Source organism: Palaemon carinicauda, chromosome 2 (genome assembly GCF_036898095.1).
Source record: "Palaemon carinicauda isolate YSFRI2023 chromosome 2, ASM3689809v2, whole genome shotgun sequence".
NCBI classification, from domain to species: domain Eukaryota; kingdom Metazoa; phylum Arthropoda; class Malacostraca; order Decapoda; family Palaemonidae; genus Palaemon; species Palaemon carinicauda.
The window spans coordinates 194999166-195014170 of record NC_090726.1 but is presented as its reverse complement, the minus strand read 5'-3'; the positions used below and the strand labels follow the sequence as shown (position 1 = coordinate 195014170).

General features: G+C 38.1%; 1 protein-coding gene across 1 annotated transcript; it reads right to left on the bottom strand.

Moving 5' to 3' along the window:
- Positions 1 to 403: 403 nt before the first annotated feature.
- EloB (elongin B) lies at positions 404 to 14114 on the bottom strand. The gene is made up of 4 exons (XM_068360594.1): positions 14052 to 14114; positions 8019 to 8112; positions 4409 to 4556; positions 404 to 3288 (listed from the first exon to the last, which is right to left on the bottom strand). Exons 1-4 carry the CDS (start codon positions 14052 to 14054, stop codon positions 3180 to 3182), a joined length of 354 nt encoding a protein of 117 aa, XP_068216695.1. The 5' UTR covers positions 14055 to 14114; the 3' UTR covers positions 404 to 3179.
- Between the last annotated feature and the right edge of the window lie 891 nt (positions 14115 to 15005).

Sequence of the window (15005 nt, the reverse complement as noted above, 5' to 3'; positions counted from 1 at the left end):
TCAATGTTATTAAATTCAAACTCAAGTTTCTTGTATTATAACTCAAACAGTATTTCAGCAAGCACAATTGTAACACCCACAAGATCCACTAAAACCTTATTTCTGGAACATGATTTTCTTGAATTTTTTTTTATATATATACCAATAGAAGCATTGTAATGCTTAGCTCCAGATTTACAAATGACAAATAGTGAAGAGTAAGCTTTCAAAACTAAACAAATGAGACTGTCTCATGATAATATGGTATACAAATTTTCCTTCATGAGAAACTTTACTGAAAAGTATACAGCACAGTAAATTAAAAAGTAATAAGGTACCTTGAAATTGTATAGTATTGAGCAGTCAAATCTATTACTGAATGTGAATCATCATGTATGTATAAAAAAGGTTAAAGGAAAGTAAGTTTGACAGGAAAATTTATTATTGTAAAAAATTTGATGAAAACAAAATTAAGTAAAAGTCTGGTTAAACATTTGAAGCATTACCATTAACACTACTTAATTTACAGTGAAATAACTTTAATGATCTTCAGATATGAGTAAGTGGGGAAAAAAAAAAAAGGTTTTGAATGATGAAAACAAATGTAGAATTTCACGACAATATCTAAAGCAAATACTGTACTCGCCATGTCAAAAACTCTATACTGTATAATAATGTACAAAAAAATCATACTTCTGGAAATGGGAATACAATAAAAATAGTAATAAATATTTAATACTATTAACAATCTAAAGGACCTATCAAACATAAGCTTTAATCTAATAGGCGAAAGAAACCGAATTTCAAATTGGAGATTACCTGGTAACAAAAGAACATAGCACATCAAACTATCCCTTGCTTGGAAAGAAAGATTAAATACATATTCCGTAGAACAATTATTATAACAGTGTATGTCGACTACAAATTCAAGACATTTATACTGCTTACCAAGAAAATACCTAAGAGTTACTTCACATACGAAACCTTTTCACATTTTGACCCTCAAAAGACTAAGGCATTGCAGTCAAATGATTGCAACTCCAAGAAGATCCTTCTACAGATAAACTGAAGCTGCAACTTCAGATTAAGGCTTCATTGTCAATATTGTTCAAACTAAGAAAACTAGTGAATAATCATAGGCCCTGAAAAAACATTGGAATCATGTTGCGAGATTTGAAACCGGAACGCAAATATATACTTTTTCAAAAGCTCTAATGATACACTAGTCCTGTTTAGGATGTGTACCATCAAAACCAACATACATCAAGTATTGAATCTTGGGACTGAGGGGGGGAGGGGGGGAGGTAGCCCCCAAATCTTTTAACAATGAATAACAGCACCTAAGGATATCGGATCTAAGTATAGCTGGCCAGTTATTTACCTAGGTTTGTGAGGGCAAAGGTACTAATTCTATTTTTAACAAGCAGCAGACCAGGTTTTTCCTCGATACACAGCTATTAAATATGCATATAAAACTTGCCTATATGAACGACTGACACTTCTGCCAATCAGTCCTACTCTCGGTTTTCATCAAAAGAACCATTCAATAAACCATCATGCCATCCATCAAAGACAAACTTGCATGGATTAAAACTGAGTAATCGCCATTTGCAACAATCCTGTCGTTTACAAGGATGGTAGAGAAAAATTTTTATTCGAAATACAAAATTTTGAGCAATTTCTATCAAAAATGGGGTAAAGGCATTTCTTAGCTACATGCTAAAACAAGCCATCATTCATATAGGACAAAATAACAGTAATGATTTTATCTGATGGATGTACAGTAGTGTACATTGAAATTAAAATTCCCACATGAAATTCTTCCTCCACAATAAAATACTTTGTTAATATATAAATTTCCCAGTATTAGAGAAACTGACACAACCGACCCTAGTACTTTTGACTAAATGGTTACCGTATCATCAACTACATATTGTCACTAAGTGAATAAGCTCCTAAACCAAGAATAAGAATATCCAGATTTAAAACAAACTTCAAAACAAATAAAATGGCTAAATTCACGGAAAATAATTTAAATTTAGTGGTGCTGTATCTAATCAAGCACTTAATGTATTCCTCGTGTTGCTTCTAAATGGAGTATTCAGTAAAATCATAGCAGGAAATCTTTAATGAAAATTGCTCAAATATTTCCAGCAAAATAATGTACAAACCGAATCTACACCATCTCCTGATGCTCAAGCAATGAATAAAAGAAGGTCCTATACTATAAGATTAAATAGTAAAGAAAAGGTTTATGAAACCCATGAGCAAAATTTGATTACTTCCAGCTAACAATCCTTGGTAAGTTCTACAATGGAAAAGGGAATAAAAGACTGCCAGTAAGAATTCACTAAACAAAATTGCAGAACACAAATCTCCACCGTTGTTATTGTAATGTTGATACACCTTATAAGTTAAGAACTTGACAAAATGAGAACCATTTAAAACACTGATTCTTTTCGAGTAACTGTTTCAAACTAAGTAACTTATATGCCTTTGCTTCAAGCAGATTAGACTTCATTTAAAGCTAACATATGCAAGGAAATGCAGCATGTATGGCTGCTTTCAAAGTATGGCATCAGAACACTTTTACAATTATAGTGTATAGCTACCACTTATGTGCCAAGAAACACTCATTTAAATGCTCAACGATGTGTAACATGTACATCTTGGGGGATAAATAATTTCTTATATGCAATGTTTGTTTGAAATTATTATGCTGCTGCTTTAAAAATATTGAAAACACATCCCACACTTTTCAGCAATCACGCTAAATCCAGCAACCTACCTTGTGTTTCCCTAAATACCGCATCCAGACTAATTTTACAACAGATTATTATAATATCAAGATAGTAGTTTGCATACAGATCTGTGGATTTCTCTCGGGAGATTTTGACTGGTACATTACTTGGGAGCCCTGAAGAATTTTAACCTTGACATTGCCTACTTCCAAGACACATTATGGTTAAAATGATACATAAATTAAAGATGGCATTATGGTTTAACCTTAAAAGATAACATTCAATTTCTCATATTCCCAACTAATTCCATACTATACGTATTAAAAAAACCTTCAATCACATTACCTTACTTACACAAGGGATTTTCAAGATTAAATTTCACTAATTCTTTTAAGGCTGTTCGTGGGATTGTTCTGAGGTAATCTCGTTGGTGCCCACAGGCAACGAGATAAATACTCTTCAGTTGATTTCGTGTGGCTGTGGTTCCTGTGGTTTCATGACTTCTGGCAATTCCGGTGGGGAGGAAAGAGGCGTGATTTCTAGGCTCTCGAACTCCCCGTTGTCCTGCCTGAATCAAGAAAAATTAGAAAAAATAAGTGAAAATTATAATCCAGTAGAAGATGATGAATGGAGAAGTGTTGAATTAAAAGCTCAAGATAAGAGACGACTGGCGAAATCTAACCGAGGCCCTTTGCATCAAGAGGAGTAGGAGATGATGATGATAATCCAGTACCATGCAAGATTTACCAAGGATAAAGTACAGTATGTATTTTATTTGGAATATGTAGTTGTACATATTACATATGGAATACCTTTAGTCAAGACTTCCAAACAGAATACATACATCATCCTTATCTTTGTACAACTATTTAGTCACGGGGAAAAAAATAATTTGTATGCCTTCTTTTTTTTAATGGTTGTATTTGCTGAAAATTTCTAAACATTATTTTATAGACAATCTTACCTAGTCCCAACAAATATGTCAACTTGCAGCAATTGTGAGTTAAACAATCCTTGTTTGGTATAAGTGCAATACTGTTTTGGCTATCATCTACTCTTGTAATAGCAATCTGTGTTTCAGCTTCACAATTTCTTCTTTAAATTCTCAAACAGCATATAACAGTATTCACATGTAATCCATAGTTCTACTGCATTCCAATACTCCTCTTACTCTAATCATATCCCCCAATTACTGTCAAAACAAACTAAATTCTAGTATGGATAGTTAATACTTCCCCTACCAATACAGTTTTCTATAAACGTTCAACAGTGGCACTCACCTTAATATATCTTACAATCATAGCCTTTCTAAAAATTTATTTCTTAATTTTTTTCAAGAATACAACTGAATTAATTATTGACTTCTTTCGGGAATACAATATAAATATCTCCATGATGTTCACCCTCTACTTAGTGCCAACCAAAAGCTTCAAGTTACAGAGCTTCATACTTCAGAAAATTCCAATTCTATTTTACACAGACTTGCCCAAGTAAAACTTACACAATTAGGTTACATCGTGATTCTCTGGTATATCACTCACAGAAACATCCCAAGAAGAAAGCTGCCTTTGAGGAACTTCCATGAGGATGACATGGCTATCTCACCCAAAAAATAGACCTCTAATACCTTCTACATTAAATGTCCTTTGAGGATTATACTCAAAATAACTACCAAAATTTGACCTTACCTGAAAACTAGTGCAACAGTTGCTGGGCTCTGTGCTCGTGCCGTTTGTGCGGTCAAGTTGTAGTCGCTTAATTGCTTCTCGTCATCAAAAACTTCACTACCGCGTTCATTCATTAGCTGCTGGTTCTCTGGCTCGACTTTCATTATACCTAAAACATTCAGACCAGGTGAACAAGATGAACACTTGATAAATGGCATATCACCCATGTTATAGTTTCCCATGAAAGCTGATTAAAATATAATTTTCATAGATTAATAATGGTACCAATTAGTGTTCATAATATGCACAGACCAAGGCCTTACTTAGACATAATCCTATTCTAAAGGGTAAGCACAATGTACAAAGTATTCTGCTTTTTATAACTATTGTACTTCAAGAATATTTAGTCATATTTCATCTAGTTTAAATTTGTACCAGTACTTGCGTTTTTGCAGTCAATCTTCAATAGTCTGTACTGTAAATGAAACTCATACTAGTATGATTTGTTAGCATAGCATATATCACAAGATTCTGAACAATAATTAAGCAACTAACCAAGACTACTAAAAAGGAACAAGGCATGTGATTTAGAAAAGTCCTCCACTCTTCCCTTACAGACACAGGTTTTAGTCATCAGCCATTGTGAAATGACAAATTTTTAAAGTATTTTGTATTTTTCCTATCCAGAGTAACTGGAACTTGGCTGTTAAAATTATAACGATGTGCCAGTACTTAATGGCAGGTGGTGGAGTAGCCTAGAACTTGAGGAGTGGTTGAGGTGGGAGGTAAAACTTGAAGGACTCAGGTTTCTATAATTAGGAAAAATACAAATATTAAAAAAACTTGTAATTGGTTGCTACACTTAAACAAACCCACTTCTTTATTTGGAGACTTATCCTAATGAGGATTTCCCTATACTGTGATTACTCTGGCTGGTTTAAAACCCCTGGATGTCCAAACTTATTGACCTGAAGAGAAACTTGAGTGACTGCAGTGCCAGAAGAACTCCCTTCATTTCTGCCCCATTGATGAGCACTAGTTTCTTTTCGTCAGACCAACACCCAGAGATGGTCTGATTCCTGAGGTATGCACCTATGTAAAAAGAAATATTTCCAGGAGTACAATTTAGGAAAGTACCCTTGATGAGGATCTTGTTGTGTAGCCACCAAACTGGATTGTTCTGTGACTGAGTTTTAACAAAACCAAATTAGGACAAGGATAGTTAGGTTAGCTTCTGACCAGTGTCTTTTCAGACACCACTGGAGGTACCTCTGATAAAGATGGCCGTAAGGAACAAGCTCCTCCGAGAGATATCCAAGCAACTATTGTCATATTTTGTGAAGGCTTGTTGTTGGTGAGGAGTCTTGCCGATGATAGTAACAGGGGCACACTCAAAAGTGTGTACCCGACATGCTTTTTTATTACAGAGCGTGCAAATTACAGCGGGTGCATGGAGCATGTATTGGCATGGTTCCTGATCGTGAGCACAAACATGTGGAAGGTTCGAGCACTCGCATGTGGAGATCCTGCACGTATTTGTGGCCTAGGAGCGCCAGGGTTCAGTGAGCAGGGAGACAAGACTGTCAGTTGATGTCATAACGCTCAATCGTGGATAGCGAACACATGAAATCTTTGATGCACATGGATGATATGTTTCGAGGCAATACACGCGACAAATTTGCGAGAAGAAGATTGTATTAGTGAAGCTTGAGCTAGTGAATCTCAGGTGCACGTTCTAAGCCAGTACGTGAGGAATCCTTGTCAGGTGCCCTTTGTCCCTAACCAGCAGTGCATGAGCCAAGTTTCAGGAGATGAGCGCACAGTCTCTCTTTCAGGGAGAGAAATGGTAGGAGCCATGCATAAGCGACTCATGTTGATCGGTCTTCCTGCACTACAAAGACGAGTAGCCGTAAAACCCTCCCGAAGATGAGCTGAAGACAAGGAATAACTCAAGGTTCACCTTCTGCTGGATTGTACAGGCCGATAACTACTTTCAGACGTTGGAGGGGAAATCTATGGAGAGGACAACAAGGTGATACACTCTTAGCACCTTCCCAATACTTCGGGAAGACATTTAGGGGAACAGGAAAGGTGGAGCTCTTCCTCTTCACACTCTGCAGTAGCAAAACCTCCTCCTTCCAACAGAGCACAACAATCAGGATATAGTTGTCATTGTCACAAGGCTATATTCATAAGAGAATAAACAGCAAACAGGACTGCTATCCATCAGGAACAACAATGTGGACATCAGAAGGTTGCAAAGGCAACTGCCACACACCTACAGTCATCAGGAAATGACTGCAAATCATCATCATCTTAATCTCCCTTGCTCACAATGATCTGCCTATAAAGTACCTAAAGGACAAAGCAAAAAAAGTACAAACTGGTTGAGAATGCCAGAAGTATGTCAGCACTATCCTGTGGCTAGAAAAAGTGGCTAGGGGAGCAGGGCTTCACCATTCCTAACTAGACACCTATTTATAATTTCAACAGCAAAGTTCCAGCTATGCTGAAAACATGCTCCTATTAGAGAAGGAGGGTTTGTACAGTATACATTTAAGAATATATGAAACATTACTCAGAATCTAAGGCAGCTTACCAAAAGATATTAAACAAAATTTTAAAAATTAACTCTCTCTCTCTCTCTCTCTCTCTCTCTCTCTCTCGAGAGAGAGAGAGAGAGAGAGAGAGAGAGAGAGAGAGAGAGAGAGAGAGAGAGAGAGAGAGAGAGAGAGAGAGAGATGGCTGCAGTATGGATGTTAAAATTAATATATATATATATATATATATATATATATATATATATATATATATATATATATATATATATATATGCATCAATAAAATTTCAGCAACAGAATGAATTCAAAGAAATGTACACCAGTAGACACAATGTAAAATACCAGAGGGTAGTCAAGGATACTCAACTATATAAATGGTATATATAGGGGACATTCATTTCAATGTTCTTACAATATCTTATCTTTCCTTGTTTCCTTTAATCACTGGGTTATTTTCCCTGTTGGAGCCCCTCGGCTCATACCATCCTGCTTTTCCAACTAGGGTTGCTAACTCATTCCTTGTTTGATGCCATATCAAATACCTGACATGAATCACTGCCATCTGGGATTAATGACCAATTGTGAGCAAGAAATAAGCAGCCAAACCCTAATAACCCAAAATGGTTAAGTATATGTTTAATTCCCTCTGACAAGGACAGCTTTAGGGTTATACAAATAATATATCAAGAATTTATTACGTTACCGTTTATCAAAATTAATGCACGAGAAACGAGATCTTATTTATACGTATATTCTCCATTAAAATATCACTACTACAGGCATTAAATTAGCCTTGAACTTTTTAGAAATTATTGACTGCACTTAAAATATTTTGATAAAGTCCAACAGAAAATAGTAATTCCAAAAATTTCAAGACAGCTAAGCTCTCCTCAATTATTAATATTACATTTAAGAAAGGGAAAAATATATTACATTTAAATAGGCTGTACCTCAAGCATTCATAATAACATAGCTTTCACTTACATAGGTCTCAAGTTGAGGCAATTAGCATTTCACTAAAGCTGTTATACATTAGGCAGAGTCTGACAGAACCAAAGCATCAAACTCACCTTGAATAATTTTCTTGAGTTCTCTGACAGTTGTAGTCTCTTTGGCATCTGTGAAGATTGTAGCCTTCTTCCGCCTTACCATTAAAAACACATCCTACAAAAACAAAAACAATTAGGTTACACTTAATTCATGGCACAATAAACATGATTGGGTGATATGATTACTTTAATCTTACACAGAATTTATGAAAAATATTTTCCAGAAGATTCCCTGTCTTATGCATCTTTGACCATTTTTGTTGGTGCAAACTAGTTTAAGTTCCCCACCCCTCATAAAAACAATTATGGTGGAATTCCAGTGGGAAACTGTTTTATGGGCAGATACATGCTCCAAAAATAAAACAAATAAAATAATAATAATAATAATATTGGTAAAAATACATAGGTCATCTGTGTCAGGGGCAACTATTATTATTGGGTGAAGGAAACCGTCTGGGAAACCAAGAAATTTTGTAGCCTAACCATTTTGACTGGGGGAAAAAAGGGAGTTTAACCCCCCCTCCCCCCCCCCCCCCCCAGCAACCCACACACCCTTCCTTAAAATGACTTTCAACGTTGTATCACTTGGTAAACCTTCTATAAAAATGTTATTTCGACTTACCACAAATACCATTATAGATTATATTCAGCTAGAGAATTGCTAAATTGTAGGCGAGCCTCCTCTTCAACAACTCGACTGTAGGCAAGATCCTCCAGAAACAGCTCACCCTCATCTCCCTGACAGGCCTCCACCAGACACACCCCTCCACTACATGAGCATCAATCAGACGAGCTTATTGTGCTAGCGCCTCTTTTTTCAGAATTCAACCTCTAGATGCACTTCACCCTCTAGCGCCTCATCAATCAAGTGCACTTCATCCAAACATGCTTCTCCTTCACGTGCCTCACCTGCAGACATCTCATATAGACCAGCTCCTGCGGTCGCGCTAGACGCACTTCAAATGAACATTTTAGATATTCCCTTATCACGCTGGACGTGCCTCTCCTGAGCACTCTGGACGTGCCTACCTAGTGCACTATATGCATTAATTCTGAAAGCGCAAGGCATATTTCTCCTGAAAATCATAAAAGGTCCAATTTGGAATGCATGTCCCCCAAACTTGCTAAACACACTTTAATGAAATGCTCTTCTGAACATTCTAGACATGTTTCCCAAGAGCTTTCGTCCCTGGAACCCTATCTTTCGGAAGGCACCCGTCAATAAGACAAGATACACTACCTTGAGGTGATGCTCCGTTGAGGACCAATAGGGAATCTGTCTCCCCCAAGAGAGATCACCCTAGTGGATAATTACCTCCTCTTTTGAAACTTTTAAAATGTCTAAATTCCTAAAATTATGGATTTCCCGCTTAATTATTTGCATCAAAAGGATTCAAAGTACCTATAAATACACCAGAAACCCTTGTTTTTCTCACTGACTGATTTTACTACTGCTCCCCCCCCCCCCCCCTACTAAAGAGATGAAGGTAGGACTGTGACCGACAACCTGCCCAGGTTTTGAACATCCCAAGGAACAGTTAAATCCAAGTTGCCTCCCTCCATTAGCAGTCATCTCTAGCCACAAATAGTACAGTTAAGATTTAGAAGAAAACTCCCAAGTCATCCCAACTAACAGACCCAAGGATGCCTAACCGGACTAAGGACTAAGTCATCAAGGGAGTCTAGAAAGGACACAACAATTGCCCCCTTTCCATCTCAAGTTATCCATCAGGGTAGTGGGGAGAAATAATCGTATAAGACAATGACCTCTCAGGAGGTATGCATCTTTCAGAACCAACATGATCATGAAGTCTCTCGGTCTTACAGCCTTTCTGACCGTAACTGCATCTCCATCTTGAACGGAGTTTGGAGAACAAACTCAATCAAGACCGAGAGGTCTATGACTGGTCTCCAGCCTTCAGAGGCCTTCTCTACAAGAGAAGTCAACTGAAGAAGCCTGGGGACCCGTCGAGGGCCTCCTGAAGAGAGCCCTTCTTTATCATGGTTTGGATTTCTGCTTGTAAGGCAGCGTTCTTCGCTGATCCCTCTGCGAAGGACATACATCTCGTCAAAGGACTAATCAGGGGAGAAGAGAGTTGGTGAAAGGGATGACACCTTTGCAGAACAAAAACTGTCCAAAATTGTCAGCCCATGGCAAAGACAGTGCTGCCATCCAAGTTGCAGGCATCCTCCCACCGGTGGAATAGCAGAAGAAAGGGGATCCCCCCAAGCAATAATGTTACCACGTCCGCTAACTCTCCACCCTCGTCCTTTATTTCTTGCTCTGAAAGGGCCATTTGAAAGGCATCATTTTCTTACCATTCTGATTTGGAGGGACTTTCGTAGCTTTGTGAGCTTGTCTGCACACAGAAGCCCTAGACACAACAGGTGCAAAGAGGAGAGCCGTGCTGTAATGGCCCGGTAGAGGAAAGTGTCTTGGCTTGCCTTTCTCCACTTCTCTTTTAATCCCTTTGTCCTTGAGAGGAAAAAACTGTGGAGTTACCCATTTCTGGGATTTGGAAACTAGCGTCCCACTTCTTCAGGAGCCACTTGGTTCCCTGGTATGCTGTTGTGCATCAGAAATTCCATTGCCCTCCCACCTGACAGGACTATATTCTTGAATATGCCCTGCTTTTTGGGATCGGAAAGATCTTCAGAAGTGGCAAGGCAGCCAACTCTTGCAGACCAATGCTCTATTCACGACAGGACCCACAGAGTTGATTTTGCTATTCTTTCCATATTCTGAGCATCCGTGGACGAGAACTTTACTGTCCTTGGTAAAAGACCCGGCTCCCAGTCTAAACCACGGTAACTCCAACTGCTGTTTAGAGGCACCTGGAACACATTAGAGAATGTCTATCACTGTGTCTCTCAAGTCCATTAACCAACTACTTCTGAGCTACCAGGACAGATAAGACTTCCAGGTGGGGACATAACGTGCACTTGTGACAGTTCAACCCTGCGCTGAGGGAACTTTGCGTGCACATTCTCCCTGGAGAAGCCCTCCCTCTTTCACTAAGGGGGAAAAAAGGGGCGGGGCTCCTTACCAGAGGGCTAGAAGTGTCAGAGGGCCATCACTGTTACTCTATTGCCCTCAGGAGGTGGTCAAGCGAGAAGAGTCGGAGGGGTGGGTACCAGACGAGAGGGAGAGGTCGAGACTTTTTCAATTTCAAGGAAGACCCAGAAGGCAAAAAATCTCCTTAGACTTCTTCCTCTTCCTGCCATACCATTCCCACAGGGAGGATGGCCATGCCTGACACTCATTGCATGGGGAAGCCTGAGTGCAGGATCGGTCTCCACTTTAAACGTGAACTTGCTGCAAGAGCGCCCAGCCACGCCCGGCCAAGATAGTACGTCGTACATCTAGTCACCAGCAAATGAAAAAGAGGAAAAGTTCTAATAGGCCAGTACTCAAGAGCCCAGAAGAGTAAGTGAGCAAGATCGGAGGTGGTGCTTCCCTGCTACCGACTGGTAACCACCCAATTGGTGTTGACACCTTGTTGAAAGTTTTATAACTGTATTCCAACTTTGGTGTTATCATTACTACTATGTAAAGGAAGAGGGTTTGTATTTGTGTAGGAACAAATATTAAATAGATTCCCTGCAGAGAAAATACCAATTAAACTAAGCGATTAATTAGATCAAAATAGCAACAAAACACTTGCTAAAATGGTAGCACAACATACTGCTTGCCAAAATAGAGTAGCAATGAGCAATGTTAAATTGCGAGCGAAGCAAAGCACAGCAAAGCAAGGGCCAATAAATGTTCATTTGGCAGACTAACATACCCATAAATACGGAAAGCTACAGACTACTTAGAAAATAGGACAAAAAATTCCAATTTTTTACGAGCACAGAAGTCTTCGTCTGTCGTTCTACAAAGGCTCCACTTCTCACTGAAATTGGTTAGGTTTGTAGATAGGGAGAAACAGCTCAGCTAAGACAGAGGAAGGGAAGTTCAATCCCATTTTACTAAGTCAAAAACATTTTCTAATGTAAAATATAGTAACACCCCTTTAATCTAGCCTCAATACAGTATGTCATTTCAGGAGCAGCTTAAGACATACACAACCTGCCCGGTAACTTCCCTAAGGATGATTAGCTTGTGCGTCCATTGTTCTACAAACTAACCCTCATTTTTGGAGAAAATATATGCCGTTACTCTCGAACCTTATCAATTTATGGTACATATACTGTAGCTATAAAAATTGTAATACATGACAATTTATTTAAAATACCATATTTTCAAATCATTACCCAAACCGAAACAGGGATTTACGGACACTGAATGTACTCAGAGGATTTAGAACACGCTGAACACCATCTTGAATAGTATTGCAACAGTTGAGAATTGGGTAAAGCACCTGTCATTCTACAAACTACCTTGAGGAACAGTTGCACAACACTGTTGCATCAATGAATTAGCCCCTAAACAAAAGGGGCCTATGTAGTTGGTTAGGACAGGCATAAACTTTGTTATTACTTATAAACCTATTTTCTTTATGTTAAAAATGTTTCATATCTTGGTCTGAAATACTATACTATGGAGATAGTTTTGCAATTTAGTATCACCTTCACAGAAGTGATGCTGGTTGGGAAGCAAACACAGGGTCAAACTTAAGGCCCTTCCATGCGGAGGAAAAAGGCAAGGTGGGTACTCTGATTTGACCGTCATTCTCTCACTTTGAAACTATTACCAGATCAAACAGTCCAGTGGTCAGTAAGCACAGGCAGGCGAACGTATGACATGGGCCAGACACCAGGCAGTGCAGTCAGTGTTACGTGTGACAATAGTCAGGCGCCTATCCAGTGCCTCAACAACGAGCATTGGCACTTCAATGGTTTGGCTGTTGTTTCCTCATCTATGAAGTCATCCACACTCTTGATCGTCACCCATACAACAAAATTGATGCGTCTGACCACCATGCATTTGTCCCTCATGTGGAAGAGCCTTTAGTCTTACGGTAAACTAAGGGCACACCAGTATGAGGGGAGTCACAATAGGATACAGGCGTCAACCCCCTAACGGTAAGTAAGAAAGGACACGGCTCCTAGGTTAGGTTAAGCGAGGTTGTGGTGTTCTTTTCTTTACTTCCTTTTTAAAATATGGTCTTTCAGTACTAACTTATGAAATTTTAAAACTTCTAAAATTATGGATTTCCCACAATTATTTGCAACAGAACAGGGGGTGTACGTATGATAGCGGCCACCTGTATGTATTGATATGTCTAACTTGGAATACGGCAGTGAAAGGGGGGTCGCAGGGGGGCGTTAGCTCCCATTAGGTAAGGACACGGCTTGTAAGTTAGGTTAGGGGGAAAAGTTTAGGTTCATTTTTAATCAATGCATGAGGAACAGGCCACTAACATACAAAGGCTCCCAAGGTACCTATAAATACACTTTAAATAATTTTTTATTTCATAAAGTATATTGTGCTACAGTAAATATTTACCGAGATTTTAATTACTGACCCGGTCTGACCCTATCAACAACAAAAGTTCCCTAAAGATTTGGCCAAATAAAAGTTCCTAAAATGAAAATTTGATTCCTAATGGTAACATTGAAATAATTGGTTCCTTTTTATTGTATATGGACTCGTATATGACCCCACACCTAGGACGGGGTCACAGGAGAGGTCATTCCAGACTGACCTACGTCTCGCAAAAAATATGCTCCTAGAGACCCTATTCAGGTTAGCCTCACCTGGCCAAATATCCTACTTAGGTCATGTTTCCTACTACGAGCCTAATAGCCTGCATACAAGGCTATTTAAACCAACATACCACTAGAATAATAGGCATAATTACAATAGGCTTAAAAATCGGACAATTTTTAGATAAATCGAGCCTACAAGATAATAATAAAGACTAGAGTCTAGCTTATTTCACACCGGCATTTCACCTCCAGTATAACGAAGGCTCAGATATAACATTCACCATAGCAAGAAAGCAGGACATCTTCCTTCCTAATTAAAAATATCAAAGGGGAATCTTCCATGCGATTCCGGACATAATACCATTTCGAAATAACTTAATATCAATCGAGGAGCCTTACCATGACTGTTTGATGTTCAGAGGTAAATAACCAAACAAGAACACAACAGTGTTTTAAGCAAAATGTCGGTTCTGTTTCAATTGATGTATCCTTGTGATTTATTTTATTCTAAAAGTGTCTTATTTTATTTATAATTGATATATTGATGTTATAATTGTAACTATTGTGGCGTTATTTACGATGTGGAATTAAAATGTCATAGATTACGTTGTATGCATTTGTGAGGAATTAAGGTATAGTACCATTATATAAACTGCTTCATCGTGATTTATCGTAATTTTAAAACATTTTTATTTAAAAATTCCTTTTTAATATCATATAAAATTTCATAAGGGTTTATGTATATAATTTGGAATCGACGAAAAAGGGAAATTGCCATGGTCAAGTGAGAGTTCCCGTTGGCTGCGTTCTGTATGACTATTTTTATAATTTTATGGTTTGTGCGCTCTACGTTCATCATTAAAATATTTTTTCTGTATTATATGTTATATTATACCAATCATTCGCTTTTTTAATCCAGATATGATAAGAGATCGTATTTGTTTTACGTTTACGTGAGCACCTTAGTAGTGTTATATTAAATTTATTAATAAAAAGGGGTTTAAAGGTGTCTTGCTACAAGCAAACTGCATCTGTTTGGTACGATGACTTTGACCATAGACAGACATAATCATTTACTTAAGTAAATCAATGATATAGTGAGAAACGCTGAATGTCGCCCTAGAAACATTGTTTTTCCAAAGAAGTATATGGATGAATGTTCTGTAAAGAAACTATGGATTAACTGTTATAACCAGGATTGACTACTATAACTCCATATACTAAAATCCACCCAAAGTGCAACTAAGAAATAGCAAAGCATAATAAACAGAGGAGCAAGACTGATAAAAGGTGTCCCACCCTGAGAAAGGAATTGCTCCTATACTAATTGAATTGTACTTAGATACCTACTAA